The sequence below is a fragment of the Dipodomys merriami genome, unplaced genomic scaffold (assembly GCF_024711535.1).
Source record: "Dipodomys merriami isolate MVZ:Mamm:240054 unplaced genomic scaffold, mDipMer1.0.p SCAF_2, whole genome shotgun sequence".
NCBI classification, from domain to species: Eukaryota; Metazoa; Chordata; class Mammalia; order Rodentia; family Heteromyidae; genus Dipodomys; species Dipodomys merriami.
In genome coordinates this window covers 44,371,172-44,395,850 of record NW_027203381.1, presented here as the reverse complement: position 1 = coordinate 44,395,850, position 24,679 = coordinate 44,371,172, and the positions used below count along the sequence as shown (strand labels likewise).

The 24,679-nt window shown below is 42.7% G+C and overlaps 1 protein-coding gene across 18 annotated transcripts in view; it reads left to right on the top strand.

Annotated features, from left to right (window-relative positions):
* The window catches only part of Dlgap1 (DLG associated protein 1), an 882,629-nt gene that overhangs the window by 839,099 nt on the left and 18,851 nt on the right, over nucleotides 1-24,679 (top strand). For all 18 annotated transcript variants that reach the window (XM_070029510.1, XM_070029508.1, XM_070029507.1 and 15 more), the window contains one exon: nucleotides 10,942-11,363. In XM_070029510.1, coding sequence (XP_069885611.1) covers nucleotides 10,942-11,363 — 422 coding nt within the window. The remainder of the gene's footprint in view (nucleotides 1-10,941; nucleotides 11,364-24,679) is intronic.

The window sequence follows — 24,679 nt, the reverse complement described above, 5'->3', positions numbered from 1 at the left end:
CCTCCGGTTTTCTGAGAGGTTTATTGGAGATAAAAGTCTCACAGACTTTCTTGCCCAGGCTGACTTTGTACCATGATCCTCAGATCTTAGCCTCCTGAGTAGCTAGGATTACAGGTGCCCAGCTTGATGTTAGATTTTTAAATGAATATTGCTTTGAATCTGAAGACTGCTTTCATTAGTTGCAGCCATTTTCACAATAATAATTCTGCTAGTCCATGAATATGAGAGATCTTTCCATTTTCTAATGTCTTCTTCAGCTTGTTTCTCCTAGGTTATATAGTTTTCATGATAGAGATATTTTTACCTCCTTAGTTAGATTTATTCCTAGGTATTTAAATTTTTCTGAGATCCTGTGAATGGTATTGTTTTCCTGATTTCTCTCTGTCCATTTGTTATTGGCATATAGAAAATCTACTGTTTTTTGTATGTTAATTTTTTATTCTACTATTTTATCAAAAGTATGAGAGCTAAGAGTTTTGGTTTTTTGGTTTTTGTTTGTTGGAATCTTTAGGGCCTCTTGAGTATAGGATTACATCATCAACAAATAGGGAAAACTTTAGCTTCCTCTTTCCTATTTGTATCACTTTTTTGTGCCAGTCCTGAGCTTGAACTCAAGGCTTGGGTGCTCTTCCTGAACTTTCTTGCTCAAAGCAAGTACTCTACCTCTTGAACCATAGCTCCACTTCCAGCTTTTTTGCTGATTAATTGGAGATAAGACTGCCTGCCTGAGATTGTCTTCAAACCATAATTCTCAGATTTCATCTTCCTGAGTAGTTAAGATTATAGGCATGAGGCATGGTACCTGATTATTTATAAGCCCTTTATTTGTTTTTCTTGCCTTATTTCTCTGGCTAAGAATTCAAGAAATATATTGAACAAGAATAGAAAGGCTAGGGGCTGGGAAGGTGGCTCAGTGGTAAAGCGCTTGCCTTGCATGCATGAGGCACTGGGTTCGATTCCTCAGTACCACATAAGCAAAAAGAAAAAAGCCAGAAGTGGCGCTGTGGCTCAAGTGGTAGAGCACTAGCCTTGAGCTGAAGAGCTGAGGGACAACGCAAAGGCCCAGAGTTCAGGCCCCACGACCGGACCCCCTCCCCACCCCCCAAAAAAAGATAGAAAGGCTAGACACCTTTACATTGTTCTTGACTTTAAAGGAAATGGTTTCATTTTTTTTCTTAGTTAGTACATGTTAGCTATAGATTTTAAATATGTAATCTTTATTATGTTAAAGTATATGTTCCTTACATTCTTTGTTTCTCTAGGCTTCTGTGATTATGAGATGTTGAGTTTTGTCAAGATTTATTTTTCTGCAGTTACTAAGATGATCATATTGACTTCTTTCACTTAATGTGTAATGTGTTCTGTGTGTGTGTGTTTTGTTTTGGTTTTGTTCTTTTTCTGCCAGTCCTTGGCCCTGAACTCTGGGCCTGGTCACTGTCCCTATGTTCCTTTTGTTCAAGGCTAGCACTCTACCACTTTGAGCCACAGAACCACTTTTAGTTTTCTGGTGGTTAATTGGAGTTAAGAGTCTCACAGACTTTTCTGGCTAGACTTTTTCTGGCTGTGATTCTCAGATCTTAGCCTCCTGAGTAGCTAGGATTACAGGCATGAGCCACCAGCATCAGGCTGTGTTGGTTATTTTTTGCTAACCCTGGGGCTTGAACTCAGGGCCTTGGAGCTATGCCTGATCTTCTTTTTCTCAAGTACTCTACCACTTGAGCTACAACACCATTTCTCGCTTTTTTGAGTAGTTTATTGAAGAGAAGAGTCTCAAGGAGTTTCCTGCCTGGTATGGCTTCGAACCACAATCCTCAGATCTCAGCCTTCTGCGTTTTGGTGGTTATTTTTAAGATAAGTCTTGTTCTGTGCCTGAGCCAATCAGACTCATATCTCACTTTGTACTTAGAATGACAGGTGCACACACCACTTTGTTTAGCCCTTGGAGTCTTACTTTTTTTTGGGGGGGGGGTCTGGTTGTGGGGCCTGAACTCTGGGCCTGGGCACTGTCCCTCAGCTCTTCAGCTCAAGGCTAGTGCTCTACCATTTGAGCCACAGAGCCACTTGCAGCTTTTTTCTTGTTGCTTATGTGGTGCTGAGGAATCAAACCCAGAGCCTCAGGCATGCAAGGCAAGCGCTCTACCACTGAGTCACCTTCCCAGCCCATGGAGTCTTACTTTTTATGCTTGAATTGACCTTGAACTGTTATTTTCCAATCTCCATCATCTGAGTAGCTAGGATTAGAGGCTTGAGCCATATGCATTCAGTTTCAATGATTTATTTATTTAGTGCCAGTATTGAGACTTGAGCTCTCAGGGCCTGAGAGCTGTTCTAAGTTTTTTGCACATGGCTTGTACTCTACCACTTGAGCCACAGCGCCACTTCTGGTTTTCTCATAATTAATTGGAGATAAGAATCTCACAGACTTTCTTGCCTGGGCTGGCTTTGAACCTCGATCCTCAGATCTCAGCCTCCTGTGTAGCTAGGATTACAGGCGTGAGCCACCAGTGCCCAGCATTTTTTTTTTTAATGTTACCTCAACATTGTATTTCTTGGATAAATCCTATTTGTCATCCTATATAATTCTTTGTATGTGTTGAATGATTGACTAAAGTTGATTATAAGTTCTTGTATTTATATTCATGAAAGATTTTTGTTTTTATAGTTTTTATGTAATGTCTTTTTGTCTTGATATCAAAATAATGCTGTTTAAGAAATACTTTTCTTTCCTTTTAGATATTTTGTGAAATTTGTTTATTTTTTCACTAATATTTATTTGTTGAAGTCACTAGTGAAGTTAGCTGAATCTGGAACTTAATTCCTGGGGAAGCTTTCTCTGCCCCATGGTCTTTCTCTGTAGATCAGGCTGGCCTTAACTCACAGATCTCCTGCTTCAGCCTCCTGAGTCCTGGAATTACAAGCATGCATACCACACCCAGCTCTAATGTTATACTTTTGATTTTTCACCAAAATCACCTCTATTTCCATCTGCCTCTCCTTAAGTAAACCAGTTTTGTACTTTTAAAATCCTTCCTTCTTCACACACTAAAGCTCCTGGCTCATAACTTAGCACAATGTCGATTGCTGCAAAAATCTCTTGATCACATGTGACTTAAATGTATAAATGTTTGGCCCTTTGGTGGCTCGGATCTTTTCAACTAAGCAAGATGTTAAAGACAGAATCAAAAAAGTATCTCTGATAGGCAGCCAGCCCAGGGACCAAAGATTTGGGAAGACAGGTGGCAGTCAACTACCTCTCTTCTTTGTCCACACAAAAACTCTGAATCTATCCACACTCCTCACTGTTTCCTTGGAGAACAACATAGCCTCGTACCCACCCTCATCAATCTCTTCCCAGTACAAAATTAACAATACCATGACCTAGCCACACAGTTCTTTACCCTGCTCCTGAGTTGTAAAGGTGTGGCCTTCCTGTGTTTCAGATTTCAAAAGTTGAAAGCTTGGCCTCAACTCCTGACCTTATACATTCCTTACTCCTTCTTGCTTCCTTCACTTCTTCCCTCCCTCCACCTTCATCTCCCTTTCTTCTTCCCATCTGCCTTCTCTGCCTTCTTTCCTTCCCTCCTTTCTTCCTTCTTTTTCTCTTTTCTCCCTCTTTCTCTTTCCCTTCCTCTAACTCTGGCTTCATTCTTTCCCTCTATCTGCCTTCCTCTTCTTTTTCACCTTCTTCCTTCCTTTCACCATTTTTTTCAAAACAATTTATTGTGCAGCAAGAAAAATGATCATCTGACTCATAAAACTGGTGGTCTCCACTTAACTTAAAATAAGATTCAATAAGAAACTATTCAAATGCAATCATATTCAATATACATTGTGCAAGACTTCAACTATGTAACTTGAGGGTAGGGAGGAGATGGGGAAAGATGGGAAAGAACGATAGAAGGGGTAACATTGATCAAGATGCATTATGCTCATAACCTGACTCGTGGAGTTGAAACCCTTCTGTACAACTACTGTATAAAGAATAATATTTAAAACTTACCAGTGAGGCCTCCCATGCTTGTTAGTTATCACAGGTCAGGAGCCAATGAGTGACTGACCTCAAGTTCCAGTTGCTGAGCATCTGAGGGACATTCAACTAAAAAAATACTTTGTTGAGACTCAGAACCAAGGTTTTTATAGTGACAGTCCACCGAAGCTATTAGCACCTACTCAACTCATTCTGTTTTTTGTTTTTTTTTTGTCGGTCGTGGGGCTTGAACTCTGGGCCTGGGCGCTGTCCCTCAGCTCTTCAGCTCAAGGCGAGCGCTCTACCACTTGGGCCACAGCGCCACTTCCGGTTTTCTGGTGGTTTATTGGAGATAGGAGTCTCATGGTCTTTCTTGCCCGGGCTGGCTTTGAACCGCGATCCTCAGATCTCAGCCTCCTGAGTAGCTAGGATTACAGGCGTGAGCCACCAGCGCCTGGCTTCAACTCATTCTGAAAGAAACTGGTAGAAGATAAGTGGCCCTCTGTCATTATCTTTCATCCTTTCTTCCATACACAAATGTATGTTGCTCAGAATGGAGAAAATCCTCTATCTTATTTTGTTTCAAGAAATCTACAAGCAAAAGAACAATGAATGTAGAAGATTTGAAATAAACAATAGAAGCTAGGCACCAGTGGTTTACACCTTTAATCCTAGCTACTCAGGAGGCTGAGAGCTGAGGATTGCAGTTTGAGGCCAGCCTGGGCAGAAAAATCCCTGTGAGACTCTTATCTCCAATAAACTACTCAAAAAAAAAAAAAAAAAGCTGGAAGTTGTGTTGTGGCTCAAGTGGTGGAGCACTAGCCTTGAACACAAAGAGGCTCAAGGACAGTGCCCAGGCCCTGAGTTCAAGCCCCAGGATGGGCCAAAACAAACAATAGATGCTTTCTGTGAGACAGTTTGATGGCCAAGATAGAGCAGTTCCTGTACAGCTGTACTGCAATCCCAGTTCCTCCATAATCTGCTCTGATTTGGAAGCTGACCTGATAAGAAATAGTAAACTTGTAGCTGTGTGATAAACCTCACATCTGTGATCCTAGCTATTTGAGAGGCTAAGACTGAGGAGACTGCAGTTTGAGGCCAGTCCTGGCAAAGATTCCACAAGACCATCTCAACGAGTAAAAGCAAGCTGTGGTGTGTGAGCTTGTCACCCCTGCTACAGGGAAAGCATAAATAGGAGGATCACAGTCCAGGCAAATCTAGGCATAAATATAAGATGCTGCATGAACAATAGGGAAAGCAAAAATTGCTGAGGGTTTTGCTGAAATGGCAAGGTCCAGAGTTTCACACCCTAGTATTTCACACCCTAGTATCTCTAAAATAAAAGAGTAAGCTTTTAGGGAAAGTATTTATTCTTGATCTCAGTCTTCTCCCCCTACCCTTTCTTCTGATGCTTTATTTTATCTAATGAGACATATTCGATTTTTACCTGTTAAAAGGTACTACCTCACACAATTCCCAGATGACTGGCCCTTTGAGGGCATTTTTCAGATCTCACATAAGACTTGGTGAGGCTGAGTGGAAAATGTCTGAGTTCTTACAAAAAGGAAAACAATAGCCAAAAAGCTAGTGTTTCCCTTTTGATAAAAGAAGAGGCCAGGGGATTTTGTCATGGAAAGAGTTACCACACCTAACAGTTAATGGCTTAATTCTGGAGAGGAAAAATAAACAAATAAAAACCTTCTAATCAGAAATCGAAGTCTGATTTAGTGGCACATATCTATAATCTATAATCCTAGCACTGAAGAAGCAGGAAGATTATGAGCTTGAGGCCGGCCTGGACCACATTTTGAGATTCTGTGTCCAGGAAAGCCATATAAACTTCTTTCATAGAAGCAGTGTAAAGCAACTGCAAAAGAGAATGCTAACAAGTGACTTCACTGTGATTCAGATCAGCCAGGGTATTGTGGTCCGCACAGGTCAGTCTAGTCTTTCATTTTCTGTCCCCGAGGCAGGCATGTTGGCCAGCAGTTTTCACAACTTGTAATCATTACACATTGGGCTTGCAGGGCAGGAAGGACCAAAGAAGCTTCAAGAGTGGAAATTGTGGGTTTGGAAACAGCCAGCCCCAAGGTACAGCTTTTATACCTCCCCCTGATGACTATTGGTCAATTCTTTTTAAAATACAGAAATGAGCTGGGCACTGGTGGTTCAGGCTTATCATCTTAGCTACTCAGGAAATTGAGAGCTGAAGATCATAGTTCAAACCCAGCCCAGGCAGGAAAACCTGTAAAACTCTTATTAACCGCCAAAAAAAAAAATGAAGTGGAGCTGTGGCTCCAGTGGTAGAACATCAGCCATTAATGATAAAAGCTCAAGGGTTAGCAGTCCAGGCCTTGAGTTCAAGCTCCAAGACACACACACACACACACACACACACACACACACACACACACACACACACACACACACACACACACACACACACACACACACACACACACACACACACACACACACACACACACACACACACACACACACACACACACACACACATTTAAAAAATACAGAAATTAATCTTAAGTGATCCTCTTCTATGTTCCTGTCAACATTTTTAAAACAACAATAACAACTTGATGACTTTACACATGAAAGACATAAAACAGCTTTGTGGAGCAGAAGATTCTTTGAAAGCTCCTGGTAGAAGAAAGCCCTTGCTTAGAGAACTTAATTGATAGAAGCAAGCAGCTTGGACAGGGCTGCCTGAGTTCAAAGGCACCGCTTTTAATTCCAAACCATTTTAATTTTGCTTAACTTTTATTTCTTTCTGGGTGACTAAACTGCAAAGTTCTATTAATCTACTGCCAAGTCATTTTTTTTTTTTTCTTAAGAAGGTGGATACATTACAAGATCCACAGCTAGGAGACCGCTCTCAGGAATGCTGTGGTAGTTTTGTAGAGATAAAAACAGGCTCAGGGAAAGTAAGCTGTTCTGTTTTCTGTGGGGAACAGATTTTTGTCTCTGGCAAATGACAGAAAACAATCAGGGATTAGTCTTCATGGAAGTTTGGAAATGTAACGCCTCTGGCAACATGATCCTGTGGAGTGAAGCCTCATGTTTTAGTAGTTGGAATTTTGTGTTAGTACAACAGCCAAGATGTCAACGGTTGTGAGGAGTCATCCAAGTCACACACACATGCAGCTGGAAGGAAGCACAGCTTCAGGAGACTAAGTGTGATCCTGGGCGATGAACAGGAAGAAGGCAGACATGGCTACTGCCTCCAGGAAACACGGACTGCTTAGAAGAGCAGTGTAGCAGTATTGTTCTTCCTTTCCTTGCTAATACAAGAGACTTGTACCATTGCTTTCTGAAAAATTGTTTTGTTGTTGGTTTTTTTTTGGCCCATTTAAGCATTAAAGAATTTATAGAAGTGCCCAGGTGATAGGGGCTTATGCCTGTAATCTTAGCTACTCAGGAGGCTGAAATCTGAGGATCGTGGTTCAAAGATGGCTCCAGCAGGAAAGTCTGAGAGACTCTGATCTCCAATAACCACCCAAAAGCCAGAAGCAGAGATGTGGCTCAAGTAGTATTGCTGGCCCTTAGCCAAAGAGCTAAGGGATAGTGCCCAGGCCCTGAGTTCAACCCCTATACTGGCAACAACAACAACAACAAAAACTGATCAGATGAACTAGGGGTATAAGATCAGCAGTAAAGTGCTTGCCTGGCATACATAAGTTCCTGGATTTGAACCCCACTGCTACAAGCAAGCAAAATTGCTTCTTTCTTGGTGAAAAACATTGCCAGGTCTGATAATGGTGACAGATGTAATTTCTTAAAAACATCAGAGGTTGAAATGGGCTGGCTTTGGTTGGTCTATCGTCATAAGATGAATGGCCAGAATCATGACATACCATGATGATTTGACCATCCTAATGATTAACGCAGATCAATACTGTGGCTAGGTTTTCCTTGACATTTATTCTCTGGTGTGTATATATGGAAACGGATTCATTGAAGTAATTATTCTGTCTCCTTTTGATGATTCCGAGTCTTCTAAAATCTTACTCATAACTACTTACTGGTATTGTTCTTGTCATTATTTATTCTGATGGACTAGAGTACTAGTTTTAATTGACTTTGACAGGGCTGTCCAGAAGCATTAAGAAAGAACATATTATATCGTTCAGTGTTGGACAGTCATTGTTTGGTGCACAATCCTTTAAGAGTGGCATTGTCAAATGTGAGATGGATGGGAAATCACCAGGCAAGCAAATTCTTTAAATGGGGTGATTATGAGCCACCAGAGGAAATGTCCCAGGGCACACCTGTTAGGAAGGCAAGTTTCCAAACCCTGGAAAATAACAAGTGTGGAAGAGGATGTGGAGCAATTGTAAGCCTTGTGTGCTGTTGGTAGGAATGCAAATGATATCGCTGAGATGGAAAGCAATGTGATAGCTCCTTAAAAAAAAAAAAAAGATTACTAAGTCAGGCACATGTAATCCTAACTACTCAGGAGGCTAAGATCTGAGGAGCATGGTTCAAAACCAGCTTGGACAGAATAGTCTGTGAGATTCTTATCTCCAACTAACCACCAAAAAATCCAGAAGTGGAGATTGTGGCTCAAGTGGTAGAATGTCAGCCTGGAATGTAAAAGCTAAGGAAGTACTTTAGACCCTAAGTTCAAGCCCCAGTATTGTCACACACAAAAAAGAAAATGTGGTGGTGATGCTTGCATGTGAGATGCAAATGTATTTTAGGCCACTGAACTATATATTTCAGAATGGCAAAAGTGGTAAAGTGTATATTTTATCACAATAATATTAAAATATTAAACTAGTAAGTAGCAACAACAACAACCACAGAAACCACAGTGGAGAAATGATCATGATACCATTATCCATGGACTTCGATTGCTTCCTACCTGTTCTAGAGGTCAATGAAGTTCTGTTTTTTGGTTTTTTTTGTTTTTTTGTTTTTTTATGTTTTTCTCAGTTGTGGGGCCTGAACTCTAGGTCTGGGCACTGTCCCTCAGCTCTTCAGCGCAAGGCTAGCGCTCTACTACTTGAGCCATAGCGCCACTTCCCATTTTCTGGTGGTTTATTAGCCATAAGAGTCTCACAGACTTTCTTCCCCAGGCTGGCTTTGGACTGTGATCCTCAGATCTCAGCCTCTTGAGTAGCTAGGAGTACATGTGTGAGCCACCGGTGCCCGGCCAATGAATTTTTTTGTGTTTAAAATTACATCAGGGGGCTGGGAAGGTGGCTCAGTGGTAGAGCACTTGCCTTGCATGCAAGAGGCCCTGGGTTCGATTCCTCAGCACCACATAAGCAAAAAGAAAAAAGCCTGAAGTGGCGCTGTGGCTCAAGTGGTAGAGCATTAGCCTTGAGCTGAAGAGCTGAGGGACAGTGCCTAGGCCCAGAGTTCAGGCCCCCCAACTGGACCCTTCCCCCCCAAAAAAAAATTACATTGGGGGCTGGGAAGGTGGCTCAGTGGTAGAGTGCTTGCCTTGCATGCATGAGGCCCCTGGGTTTGAGTCCTCGGTACCACATAAGCAGAAAAAGCCAGAAGTGGCATTGTGACTCAAGTGGTAGAATGCTAGCCTTGAGCTGAAGAGCTGAGGGACAGCACCTAGGCCCCAAAGTTTAGGCCCCATGACCGACAAAAACAAAAAACAAAAAATTACATAAGGTCCTTACCTTCACTGCAGCAGTCATGGAGAAAAACACAGAGCTTTGCTTGAGAAACACTGGTGCCATGTTTACCCATGCAAAATACCCAGGTGGAACCTGTTAGTTAATGTTGTCTTTTGTTACCTTGGAAGGAAAATTAAAGGCAAAGGGGGGGGGGGGGGGAGGGAGGGAATGGGGGCAGTGTCAGAGAACTCTAGAACCATAAGCTGCACTGCACCAAAAAGACTTTGAACCAGATTGCAACAGGGACCTACAGAACTAAGAGGCACATTCTTGCAATCTTTCCAAAAGAGTTTTCATTTGAGTGGGAGCCTAATGAGACTTTGGTTTGCTTTCAGGAAGTCTCACTTGATAAGAACTACCCTGGCAGGAAAATGCAGGATTTATGATAGTCTTGGTCCAGGCCAGGCTGTGGTTTTCTCCAAATTTCTAAGCAAATTACACAGACTAAGATATAATTGAATTGTTTCCTTACCCGTCATCAGCCTTAATTTCAGGACTTAAGTCATGCCAGATTTGGAGAAGTGGGACACTGGATATTAATTATACTGACTTTGGTTAGCTCTGTACTTTATCCCACACATGAAACAGCTCAAAATATGCTTTGATATTCCATATGGAACAAAAAAATAAGAATTGCCCAGTCATTCTATTAGATGCATAGTGATCAAAATGCTTGAATCAAGGATCTCCCTCAAGCATAGTCAGAGAAGGAGAGAATTTTGCCTCAAGTTCTGCACAATTAGGTCAAACTGGAGTTTGAATTCAGAGCCTTCAGCTTGCTAGGCAGGCACTCTACCACAGAGCCACATCTGCAATGATTTTTTTTTTTCCTGCTGGTTATTTTTGAGATAAGGTCTTACTTCCTGCTGGGCCTGGGCCTGGGCCTGTACTATGATCCTCTATTTTTAAACTTCTGGTTGTAGCTAGTTAACAGATGCATGAGACTATACCCAGCTATGAGTTTAGAAGAGGGTCTTACAAACTTTTTTTTTCCTCAGGCTGGCACCAATCTGTAAACATACCAATCTCAGCCTCCCAAGTAGCTGGGATTGTAGGTGTGAGTCAACAGTACTCACCTTCAAGAAATATCTTTGAGGCATTTTAGCACACTCCTAAAATTCCTGCAACTTGGGAGGCAGAGACAGGATGAGTGTGAGTTCAAAATCAGCCAAAGCAAAATTAGCAAGACTCAGTCTCAAAAACAGAATACAAACCAAAGGGCAGGGGTTTGGCTCATGTGATCAGCACTTGCCTAGCATGTGTAAGACCACCAAAGGAAAATATCCTTGAATTACATCTCTCTTTTTCTATTTTCCCAAGCTTCCGCAGGTTTACTCGATCTAACAGTGTGACCACAGCGGTACAGGCTGACCTGGACTTCCACGATAATCTGGAAAATTCTCTGGAATCTATAGAGGACAATTCATGTCCTGGTCCAATGGCCAGACAGTTCTCCCGGGATGCCAGTACTTCCACTGTTAGCATTCAGGGCTCAGGAAACCATTACCACGCCTGTGCTGCCGATGATGACTTTGACACAGATTTTGACCCCTCCATCCTGCCTCCTCCCGACCCTTGGATTGACTCTATCACAGAAGACCCCCTGGAGGCCGTGCAAAGGTCTGTGTGCCACCGGGATGGCCATTGGTTTCTGAAGCTTCTCCAGGCAGAGCGAGACCGTATGGAAGGGTGGTGCCAGCAGATGGAGAGAGAAGAACGGGAAAACAACTTACCGGAAGACAGTAAGTAATGCCCATCTGGATCCCCCAGGGCTTAGGTCACCATTCCTTTGAATTTGTTGGCTTTGTTGTTTTCCTTTCCTGCCAGCTTCTCTTTCAGTTTCCCACCCCCAAACCACAGCGTGGGGAAGAGGTAGGCCATTCCAGTTGAGTGACCAGAAACTTCTGGGCTGCACACTAGAAAGGCACTGGGCAGATATTACACGTTCTAGTTCAAGATCTGGGAGCTCCATGTGGAAATGGACTCATTCTCTGCTGTTTCCCCTTCCCCAAGATGATCTTGAAACACTACTGATTCTCAGAGGATTGAAAATAATTCTTCTTATTTTCAAGGTCTATAGTTACATATGTGCATGGAATATTATAAGCTTTACCGTTTTATTATTCTTATTCATATACTATATATAATTTTATTTTATTTTTCATTTTTTTATTTTGTTTTTTTCATTGTGGGGCTTGAACGCAGGGCCTAGTTGCTGTTCCTGAGCACTTTTACTCAAGACTAGCATTCCACAACTTGGAGCTACAGCCCTACTTCCAGTTTTTGAGTGGTTAATAGGATATAAGAATCTCACAGGGACTTTTCTGTCTTGCTTTGAACTGTGATTCTCAGATATTAGCCTCCTGAGCAGCTAGGATTACAGGTGTGAGCCAGCCATGCCCAGCTGTCCTTGAGTTTTTGTGTTCAGGGCTAGTATATTATTTGAGCCACAGTTCCATATCCAGATTTTTGGTGGTTAATTGGAGATAAGAGTCTCAGGGACTTTCCTACATGGGGTTGGTTTTAAAGCAGATTCTCAGATCTCAGCTTCTTGAGTCTCATGGACTTTCCTACTCAGGAAAAGTCCAAGATCTTCAGATCGTAGCATCTTGAGTAGCTAGGATTATAGGCGTGAGACAATGATGCTTGGCTCATTTGTGGCATTTTTAAGTTCATTTAGTTTGCATTTTGTATTAGGGATGTAAACTTTGGATCACTAAAATAATTAAAACCAATCTCAATTTAATGAGTTAAAACAAATGCTGAGTAGATAAATAATAGGCACTGTTTTGTACACCATTATGTGTAATAATTGTGTAATAATGTTGGCCTTTTAACAACTCCTGTAATTAAAAGAAAATTATAACCAATCTATTTTTGCAGCTCTTCATGGGCCTTCTCTAAAGTCCTAGAATTAAGCAACAGTCTAGACCAAAAGTTGTTCAGAATGCTCTGCTCTATCACATAAGCATGTTCTGATTGTGAATGGAGAAAAGGAAGTGACCTACAGGTAAAGGAAGTGAGATAGAAAGTCAGGTTGATTGGTTACAGCTTGTATTTATCTTATTTGAATGAGGTTTGAACTGCAGACTGCTTTGGACTGGTTGAGACGCTGCTACTTGTTACACAGACATTACAATCTGTTAGTACATCAATTGGGGTTATAATTCACTGAGAAGAGAGAAACCTGTAGGTGAAACTTAAACATATGTATGGAGGCATCAGGCCAAACATACTTCAGAGTACAATTGACATAGGAAATTTACTAGATTATCTCAGTTTTGAAGCAGATTTGACACATCTTCAATAATTCTAATATAGGTTATGTATATTTTAATGTTATATGTTAATTTTCCTCTGAAAACTATTATGAAATTGACAATGGATCCTCCAATTTATATTTTTGAATCAAATTCAGTGGTAGGCATAAACCTACTTTAATTTTGTATAGGAACTATCTAGAAAAGGATCCTCATGATGTAGCTTTTTAGAGATTCTCTTTTCTTTTTGCTTTTCTTTTCGTGTGTGTGTGTGTGTGTGTGTGTGTGTGTGTGTGTGTGTGTGTGTGTGTGTGGTGTGCACGTGCCCGTGTGTGCACGTGTTGCAGTAGTGGGACTTGAACGCAGGGCCTTAGCTTTTTTCACAAAGGCTAGGACTCTCCCAATTGAACCATACTTCCACTTCAGGTATGGAGGTAAGGATCTCACAGACTCTCCTTTTCTGAGCCAGCTTAGGTCTCAAGCCTTCTGAGTACGTAGGATTATAGGTATGAGCCATTGACATCTAGCTGAGTTGTTTTTTGAAAAATAACTTTTTGTCATAAACACGGCTACCAAAAGAGATGTGTGTGTGTGTGTGTGTGTGTGTGTGTGTGTGTGTGTGTGTGTGTGTGTGTATGTGTGTGTGTGTTGTCTTTTAGCTTTTTTGCTTAAGGCTGACACTTTACCGCTTGCACCAGGGCTCCACTTCTGGCTTCTTGCTAGTTAACTGGAGATGAGTCTCACAAACTTGCTTGTCCAATCTTTGAATTGTGATCCTCAGAACTTAGCCTCTTGAGTAGCTAGGATCACAGGCATGAGCCACTAATGAAGTTTAATATAGCCATGCACTAAATGCACCAAACCAGCTGTGTGAAGAAGCAGTTCATTTTTCTGCAAAAGAATTACATTGTATGAAAAGAGCGTCTGGAAGATAGCAGTTATCAGGTCATGGGTGTGATGTCCTTGCTAAGCCTGCACTCTCCTCGCTCCTCCTACTTTTTCCTCCTGCTTGAGCCCTATTGCCTCACTCATTTCTTGCAAGTTAAACAATTCATAAGTCGATTTCTGTAAACTTCCCTTGTTCTTTTATGAGTACAAACAACTTGACCATGGGAAAATATACATCCTCAACATTTGTCCCTAACTCAGTACCATGCAGACTCACCTAAGCCTAGATCCAAAGCCTGAGTGGTGATCTTCAGGCACAATTACCCTTTGTTTCCTAGTGACAGGTAAAAGAAGCATTGCTCAGAAGCTCTAAGTGGGGACTGGGCAGCTTTCAGTAGGTAAGTGAATAGTTGCAGGTACTAGGGCTTGAACTCAGGGCCTAGATGATGTCTCTAAGCTTTTGTGCTCACGGTGAAAGCTCTACCATTGGAGCCACAGCTCTGTTTCTGGCTTTTTTGCTAGTTAAACGGAGCTAAGCGTCTTGTGGACTTCCCTGCTTGGGCTGTCTTTGACTTGAGATCTTCAGATCTCAGCCTCCTCACAGTTAGGAGTCTGGAGGTGAGCCACCAGTGGCTGGCAACCGTTGCATTATCTTATTCTCCCTACTTCTTGGTTGTACCCCAAATTTATTTGATGGAAAAATGGCATCTACTCCCAGGAAAAATGCAGTGAAAATGCCACTGTCTTAAGGAGTGAAAGGTTGTGGAGCTGCTGCTGAACAGGCTAAGCTGTCTTTGATTTCTATTCATTCAGTTCATTAATTCAGGACTTGTTGAAGCTTCCTAGGCTATTAGTAAGACCCAGGAAATCTGCTAACAAGAGTCTTTAATTGGATTCTGATCTCACACTGGCTCTTCTCTCAACCCAACTGCAAGATGGTAAGGTGGGCAGTGGCATAAAGCTGTGGGAAATTCTTCCTGAGACTAAAGGAGCTATGGAAACTGTGAATTCTGATACAACTCACATATGTCCAAGGGTGAAAATCGTGCCAAAAAAAAAGAGGTTCTCAAGCTGTGTTTTGGAGGAAAGAGAAGCATATTTGTTTTGAAATGAATAGTATCAGTCATGCCAAAGCAATGAATATGTAGGAGCTACCTAAGCATTTGTTGTTCAGGCTAAACTGGGTGCAACTCCCCAGTGCTTTAGAAACACCTTATGCATTTGTCTGTCAGGTACTTCCAACACTCTTTTACAACAGTCAGTATCTCTCTTTTCCACTAGAAAGTGAAATGTGTGTGTGTGTGTGTGTGTGTGTGTGTGCGCGCGCGCGCACGTGCACGCACACATGTGCACATGCGTGCATCCACACCAGTACTGGGACTTGAACTCAGGGCCTGGGAGTTGTCCCTTAGGCTTTTGTTGTTATTTTTCTCAAGGCTGGCGCTCTACCTCTTGAGCCCTCGCCTCCCTTCCACCTTCTTGCTGGTTAATTGGAGATGAGAGTCTCACAGACATTTCTGCCTGGGCAGGCTTCAAACTTCCATCCTCAGATATCAGCCTCCTGAGTAGCTAGGTTTCGAGGCCTGAGCCCTCCCTGCCCCTACACACCCAGTCTAATCACTCCTTAAAGGTCTCCATCTCTTTATTCTCTCACCTCAGTGATTGGATTTCAATAGGTGAGTTTAGGGGACATACTGATTCAGACCACAGCAGTTATTGTTGCCAGAAGCTTCACATGATGTTCACTGGTGAGACACTGAACAGGGTCAAGAGGTGGGCATCTGCCATGTAGCACTACAAAGAACCTCTATCTTGCCCAAGTGGATGGTCTCAATGAGTCCCAGGCATTCATTCCTTCCAGCTCTCAAAACATTTGAAGCTTTCTCTTTCCTCTCATGCTCTGAGAGGCAAAAACTTCAAACTGCTAGGATTTCAACATTTTTAAATAGCACAGCTGCAAACTCCTTTGGGCAAGAAGTCACCAATTTCAAATGAGGCAAAGCCAAATCAGTGAGAAGCTGACCTTAAAGCAGTAGCAACTCTCCACAGCTAGAAGACAGGGCCAAGGCCCATGGAAGCATATTCATCTTGTCCTTACAATGCCCCTGCCAGTGGACTGGAGACTTTTGACAGGTGCTGTTTTATTTGCCCTCAAAACAGCGCTCTGGCAGCATCTTGTCCAAGGTTTCAGAACACAGAAGTGTCTGATAGAGCAGATACAACATGAATAACATTTGACAAGATAATGATACTTTGTGTTGCTTGGCACTACCCCCAGTAAGCTCTCCACACATATCTGCCCCTGGTTTCTTGGCAACCACCATTTGTTCTGATAGCTGGCCTGGGGTTGCAGAGGGCCTTTGTTTTCCTAATTCTCTGATTTAACTTCTTTTATTATTAATATATTTTTTTGAAAAAACAAGAGGAGTGGCTAGGGAGAAAGGACAATCCATTTGATGGGAGAAGAGCCTGCTTCTAAGTAGCCAGTATTTGTTTGTTAGTTCTTAATCTATGTACACCAGAAACAATAGCATCGATAACTAGGTCAGCCACTATTATATCTAGCTCTTAGCCAAGCCATGTGATGTGTTCTTTGGATCTCACCCAGGGAGGACCCTCCTCCAGGGATCATGATAAAGGTGATTTCTTGGAATCCCTTCTCCCATAAAAAGAAAAAAGGCCAATTATTTTATTTTATTTTGTGCCCGTCCTGGGGCTTGGACTCAGGGTCCAATCAATGTTCCAGAGGTTTTTTTTTTTTGCTCAAGGCTAGCACTCTACCACTTGAGCTACAGTTCCATTTCTGTTTTTTGTTTGTTTGTTTGTTTTTTAGTTATTATTTTTAAGTCGTTTATTGGAAATAAAAGTTTCATAGACTTTCCTGCCCAGTCTGGATTTGAACTTCAGTCCTCAGATCTCAGCCTCCTGAATAGCTATGATGATAGGCATAAACCACCAACACCTGGCAAAAGGTGATTTCTTAATAAAATACTCCCAGATCTGTTCTTCATAGTCATTAGAGAACAATTAGGATAGATTGAGAGAAAGGAAAATTCAAATCATACTTGCTTAATTTATTTTGTGAGGTACCAGGATTATTTACACAATTATACTGGTGAATATAATCAATGTTTCCAATTGTTCCCTTAAAAAAAATGGTTAGGCTAGCTGGGTACCTTTAAAGGTGGCTCACACCTTTAATCCTAGCTACTCAGGAGGCTGAGATCTGAGGATCACAGTTCAAAGCCAGCCCAGGCAGGAAAGTCCATGAGACTCTTATCTCCAATTAACTACAGCTCAAGTGATAGAGTGTTCACCTTGAGCTAAAGAGCTCAGGGACAACACCCAGGCCCAGAGTTCAAGCCCCACGACTGACCAAAAAAAAAAAAAGATTAGACTGAGGGTATAGATCAGTGATATAGCACTTATCTAGTATGATGGTGGCCCTAGATTTGACTCTCAGCACACACTGAGTGTGTGTGTGTGTGTGTGTGTGTGTGTGTGTAATCTCCTCCACAAAAGGCTGCAGCCCATGAAACTATCATCATGCTCATAAGAGTGTGAGATAATTTGCCAGGCATAGTAGAGTGCACCTGGCATAGATAGGAGAATTGCAGTCCACAGCCAGCCAGGATTAAATGTGAACCCCTACCTGAAAAATTACCAAAACAAAAAAGGGCTGGGGACATGGTTTGAGTGGTAGAGTAGCTGCCAAGCTCAAACTCCAGTAATGAGACATAAATAGACACACACACGCACACACACACACACACACACACACACACACACACACACACACACACACAGAGTCTGGGCAGGAGAATCCATAAGATTCTTTTTGTTTTGTTTTGTTTTGTTTTGGGTCCGGTTATGGGGCCTGAACTCTGGGCCTGGACACTGTCCTTCAGCTCTTCAGCTCAAGGCTAGTAGTGCTCTACCCCTTGAGCCACAGTGCCACTTCTGGCTTTTTTTTCTTTTTGCTTATGTGGTGCTGAGGAATGGAACCCAGGGCCTCATTCATGCAAGGCAAGTGCCCTCCCACTGAGCCACCTTCCCAGCCCAATCCATAAGATTCTTATCTCCAACTAACCAACAAAGAGCTAGAAGTGGAAGTATGGCTTAAGTAGTAGAGTACCAGCCTTGAACAAAAAAAGCTAAGGAACAGTACCCAGGCCCTGAGTTCAAGCCCTAGCACTGGCAAACAAACAAGCAAACAAAAGAAAAACCACCAGAGAGAGAGAGAGGGAGAGAACCTTTTTAAAATACCTTTCCAAATTCAAAATATGCAAAAAGAAGTTTGGTAAGCAAGGAAGCTATTTGCTCAATGGCAACTAGAAGTATAAATTTCAGTATGTTTGGTTGTAGCCTTTCTTTTTTGAGAGTCAAAGGAGAAAAGATCCATCTCATTTAGAAGAATTAGTTGGTTATCAGTTATTTTGTGAAGCTGTTATCTTTAACTCTGAAGGTTCATCTGGGATCCTGATTTTGGCATCCTTGGGCTGGAAAATGCTTCCTCATTGACCTGAACTGCGGATGAGAAAGTCTCCTTAGCCAAGGAAAGAAAACAAGCCCTTACAGCAGACCAGTTACCTCCAAGCTGTCTTTCCAAAAGTATAACCATAAATTCTTGGGCTGTGTAGAGCTATTATTTCCCTTGATAAAAGCAGAGCAGAACAAAGACTGCAGTTCTTGTTGTAAACCTTCAGCTCTCCCAGTTGATAGCAGCTTTTTGGCTTGATAACAAAATAATGGAACTCTACAGTGAGTAGGGCTACATCCCAGCCAGCTGACAGAATGCCTCCCTCCCCGCCACCCCCTCTCCCGTCCTGCCCCCAACAACACTTGGAGTAAAATGATACAAGGCTTTCTCAGACAATGACACCCTTGTGTGAAACAGCTGTCTCAGGAGATGCACAGTGTTGTTTGACAGTGGCTTGTATGTTACATAGATACATCTGCTATTATCTAAGTGAGAATGAACTGGCCAGATGGAATTGAATGTTTCTAACTAGGAATGCAGTCTAAAGCTGTGGAGGGAAAAATAGACTCAGGTTTCAATGGGCCAAAGATGAAATACTGGTTGATTTGTACTCTGAAATCTATCTTTAGCTTCTTGAATTGTGGACAACTTATAGGTGGAATTTTCCTGGCTTTATCTGAAACAAACTGATAAACACAGTGTGTGTGTGTGTGTGTGTGTGTGTGTGTGTGTGTGTGTGTGTGTGCGCGCGCACAGGAGGTAGATCCATTCCACTTTAATTTTGCCTGTAATAGCATCCAGGTTAGTGAAACTCGGCCTTCCGTTCTCCAGACTGCTCTGAAACCTTGGCAAGAATATAAGGTTGGTGATGAAACCTGTAGTGGAGTTTGGTTACGGAAGCTGTGCACAGTCGTTATTGTACTCGGCTATCTTGGGGATGGCTGGACTTCGTCTGCTGGATCCCCACAGACTGTGGATTAGGGGGTGACAGACAATGTAGTACTTTCTGAGGTCTGGCCTTCTCTTGCTGCCAGTCATGTGCACCTAGCTGGTGCACCCTAGCTGTTTCCTGTTTGATTCTCATCTAGTGTTCTAAGTGAGCCTTTAATTGGTCTGTTCACGCACACACGCACACACAACACACACACACACACACACACACACACACACACACACACACACACACACACACACACTCACTGAAGAATTGCTTCTGGCCCAACCTGAAATTAGGGACCAGTGGGGACGTGGCAGTTGTGAAAAAGAAATTGTGTGCATTGCACTTTAGGCTTAAGTTTTGAGAATGTTCAATTCACTGCAGTGTGAGAACAATTAGAGGGCATCCTTTTGGGGGTATCCTTTTGAGGGGAGGGGTGTGGAGCCTGAGGAGGTTACAAGGCCTGGACACAAATCCGTTTCCAAGGCCAGTAAATTTCCCTGATTCTAGAAATTGCAAAGATGATCCCCCATGGTTTTCATCCAAGCATGATCCCCCATGGTTTTCTCCATTGAGAACTAATTCTGGCTTTCAGCTATCTGGACTCTCCAAGCAATTCTCCAAGCATTCAGCTATCTGGAATCTTGCCAAACCCTCTTCTTTGGGGGTTTTTATGGAAATTCAATTGCATAGGTATGATGACAACATGCACAAACTCTTGCAGTGTGATTGGATGAGCAGAGAAAGGGTGTGGCCAATGGTAATAGGCTGAGTGGGGAAACCCAACAAGACTTGTCATTTCAGATTCTTTTTTTTTTTTTTTTTTTTTTTTGTCAGTCTTGGGGCCTGAACTCTGGGCCTGGGCACTGTCTCTCAGCTCTTCAGCTCAAGGCTAGCGCTCTACCACTTGAGCCACAGCGCCACTTCTGGCTTTTTCTGCTTATGAGGTACTGAGGAATGGAACCCAGGGCCTCAGGCATTTAAGGCAAGCACTCTACCACTGAGCCACCTTCCCAGCCCTCATTTCAGATTCTTAAGCATTCCCTCCTCCTGGCTATGCAGCAAGACTCCTGATATTATCGTCTGCTATTAGGCAAGGCAGATCAGAGCATTTCTTTGTGGCCAGCTCCAAGGTTAGGAAAACCACTCGTTTCTATAATCTGCCTCTATGAAAAGAAACTCTAGTGTCTATGGCCTGCCTTGGGAAGAAAATAAAAAGTGGTGCAAGATGAGATGAAAATGCTTAAGGATTAGCATGTGGCAGTTCGTTTTCTGGTTGACACAGTGTCTGTAAATGGCTTAGTCTATTTCAAAACTTACTCCCTTAATGGGATCCCAGGGGTTCCATAGTCACAGTTTGTGTAAGCCTAGGACCATGGTCTGGTTGAAATCAGACATATAAACAGGAGAAGAATGCGGAATGTGCAGACATGGTTAGACATGGGAGCTTAAGAAGCCTTGAGGAGGGAGAGGGAGAGGTGGCAAGGTGGAGTTTGTAGAGGAGGGTGCACAGGACCAGGATGGGAAGGATGTGGATGTTGCCAGGCCAAGGGGGCGGAGCTATGGCAGAGTACTCAGAGGCGGAGGCATCCCTGCTTAGTAATTTAGCACCCACAGAGACACTATTAAAGAGAAACTTGGGCAGGGGTGGAGGGTGGGGGTTTGGAAACTGCAGTGTCTACATCAGTAGAAAAATGAACAAAGATAAGGCTGAACAGAGATTATCCTATGGATGGTTGGTACTATGATATAATGTATCTTCCAAAATTCACATGTTGAAACTTAATTGCTAATATGATAGTGTAAGGAATAGGGCCTTAGAAGCAACTAGGGGCCTTGAATGATGCTTTTAATGTGCTATCTTGAAAAAGAGAGCATCTCTCATCAGACACTCAACCCCTTAGTACCTTGACCTTGGACTTCCCCCTCCTTCAGACCTGTGGCAAATAAATTTCTGTTGTTTGTAAATCACTCGGTCTGTGGTTTCCTGTTATAGCAACACAAAAACAATGTTAAACAGGAAAAAAAACTATGGAAAAGTTGAAATGTGAGAAAAACATGGGATAAGAAAATGGTCTGGAGCTTGTAGCACAGTGATAGTTTGCCTAGCATCTGGGAGGCCCTGGGTTTAATTGCCAGCATGAACAAAAAGGAAAAAAGGAAAAAAAGAAAAGAAATAGGAACTAGGAGCAAGAGACAGAGACAGAGAAAAAGAAAAAGAAGGCTGGAAAGGTGACTCAGTGGTAGAGCACTTGCCTTGCATGCCTGAGGCCCTGGGTTCGATTCCCAAGCCCACATAAGCAAAAAGAAAAAAAGCCGGAAGTGGCGCTGTGGCTCAAGTGGTAGAGCGCTAGCCTTGAGCTGAAGAGCTGAGGGACAGTGCCCAGGCCCAGAGTTCAGGCCCCACGACCAGACCCAAAAAAAAGGAAAGGAAAGGAAAGGAAAGGAAAGGAAAGGAAAGGAAAGGAAAGGAAAGGAAAGGAAAGGAAAGGAAAGGAAAGGAAAGGAAAGGAAAGGAAAGGAAAGGAAAGGAAAGGAAAGGAAAGGAAAGGAAAGGAAAGGAAAGGAAAGGAGGGAGCAAGGAAGGAAGGAAGGAAGGAAGGAAGAAAGGAAGGAGGGAGGGAGGAAGGAAGGAATAATAAAACCAGTCCTACAAGGTTGGCAAAGGATGGAGGCTATTCCTATTGTGATCAAGTCTTATAAATCTAATTGTAATAAAGATTGTTATAGTAAGGGCAGTTGAAGGGTTTATAGGACTGAATGTGGAACACGTTTTAGGAGAAGACAGAACATTGAGAGTCTTCATGCCTGGTTGTGATTCCTTTAATTTCATAAGAGGCAAGGTTATGGTTGATGATGAAGGAATAGGGACCGAATAAAGAAAAAGGAAAGTGATAAATGAGGAAGGGAGGTAATGAAGAACATCTCAAAGGACTAGTGGACAGCAGTAAAAGATGAGTGGGTGGGCTGGGAAGGTAGCTCAGCGGTAGAGTGCATGCCTTGCAAGCATGAGGCACTGGGTTCGATTCCTCAGCACCACATAAACAGAAAAAGCCGGAAGTGGTGCTGTGGCTCCAGTGGTAGAGCACTAGCCTTGAGCTGAAGAGCTGAGGGACAGTGCCCAGGCCCAGAGTTCAGGCCCCATGACCGACAAGAAAAGAAAAGAAAAAAAAAAAAAGATGAGTGGGTGTGGGTTCTTCCTGGCACCAAGGCACAGGCTCGGCACTGTGTGGGAAGCAGGGTTGCTGCTCTGGTTGGCAGGTTCATGTGACAGACTCTTTGGACCTGATTGTGATGGGCCTTGTTTTGCAGTGGGAGCTGCCATACATGAACAGCATCTCACCCTTCAACTCATGGCAAATCTGTTTTCTGAGCAATGTCCTGACCTGAGGTGGGAGGAGGGCATTAGTGGGAGCCTCTTATTTCCAGTCATGGTTAAGAGCATGTCTCTTCTATGGTTCTTTATCACCCAGCAGCTATTGGACCACTGTTCTAACTCAGATAGGTGGAGGAAACCATTCCAGACTTCACACAGAGACACTAAAATCTGCATCTCGAAGTAATTATTATGGATTCCTTTTACATACAGGCAAAAGAAATGGTTTGCCCTTACAGTAACATTTGTGAAAATCTTCCTGAATGAAAGCCATCAACAGGAGACATTCAATTAGTTTATACTCCAGAGGATAGATACTAAAGTAAGAAAATGCAAAGGAAATAATGCCCTGATTTAGGCCATACCACTTTTTAGTTTGCTAGGTACATGTCCAAGAACTAAAGAATAGATAGGATATACAAGTTATAATTCCAGATAGACCCTAGCAAATTAAACATGTTATTTTTTATTTTTAAAAAGTGACACTGTTTGACCAATAAAGAATGCTGAGTTGGCCTTTGGTGGCTCATGCCTGTAATCCTGGTTACTCAGGTGGCTAAGATCAGAGGATTGAGATTCAAAGTTGGTTCGGGCAGAAAAGTCTTTGAGATTCTCATCTCCAATTAACCAGTTAAAAAAAACTGAGGTGTGCCAGGCGCTGGTGGCTCACACCTGTAATCCTAACTACTTAGGAGGCTGAGATCTGAGGATCACGGTTCAAAGCCAGCCTGGGCAGGAGAGACCATGAGACTCCTATCTCCAATAAACCACCAGAAAACCGGAAGTGGCGCTGTAGCTCAAGTGGTAGAGCGCTCGCCTTGAGCTGAAGAGCTGCGGGACAGCGCCCAGGCCCAGAGTTCAAGCCCCACGGCCGACCAAAAAAAACCAAAACAACTGAGGTGTGGCTTAAGTGGTAGAATACCAGCCTAGAATGAAAAAGCAAAGTAAGAGTGAAAGGCCCTGAGTTCAAGCCCCAGCACTGGTGTACACACACACACACACACACACACACACACACACACGTGATGATGATGATGATGATGATGATGATGATGATGATGATGATGATGATGATGATGTAATGGTCTCACCACTAGGGGTCAGCTAGATGTGTCCTCTGTGGTGAGATGCAATGTCCACATCTATGTTAGAGGTTGGAGAAAGGTGTAGGTTCTTCACTGTGCCTGAGGCTTCACATGGAGGCTTAATGATGGTGGAGTAGGATATCATAAATAAGGGCGATTAATCCTGCCTTTTCAGACCTAAACACTAATCATCTTGGAGTATGAGGTATTATACAGGTGATAATTATGCTTAAGGATTTGAAATCTAGGTTAGTATTTATCATTAAGTTTCAGTGCTGGGGATTGAATCCAGGGCTCCATGCATGCTAAAGGACATACTCTAGCTCTGAGCTATGCACTGCCCCCTGCTCCCAGCCCTGACATCCTGATTTTGACCCAGTAAAAAGTCAAGCATATCCTCAAAGAAAGTGGTCTTTGTTCTACCTTGCTGTCACCAGCATAAACTTGCATCTGCCTGAGATTCACTGGCAGAACACTAAGACAGTGTTCATTTTCTTCACTTGTGTGCTTCTATACCTTTGTGTTCTCAAGTAAAAACCTTACTCCACAGGGGTCAGTGAGACACACAAGATGTGCTTCTCTCTAAATGTCTCTTCGTCTTCGATTGAATCTAGCTAGAAATTTCAAATCACAGATTGCATTTATGCCCCCTCCCAACACACACACACACACACACACACACACACACACACACACACACATCTTTCTTCGTTATGGTGTATAATCTTTAAAGAAAACACAACTTCCTCAAGAAGCATTGGACATGTCAAATTGCAACTTCCCTGTACTGTACTACCTTTTGAAGTTGAGAAAAATAAATAGAACTTACAATTTACAGCAATCATCTCTGTCAAGTTCACCCTGATGGCTTCTACATAAGTAGCTTCAGACCAAACTTCCCCTAAATGCTGAGAGAGAAGAAAAGAGGGTGGTTAAAACTGCTAGCTACTTCTGTTAGGTCAGCTTTCTGTCACTGACAAGATATCTGAAGGAGTCAGCTTAATAAAGAAAAGGGTTAGGGCTGGAAATGTG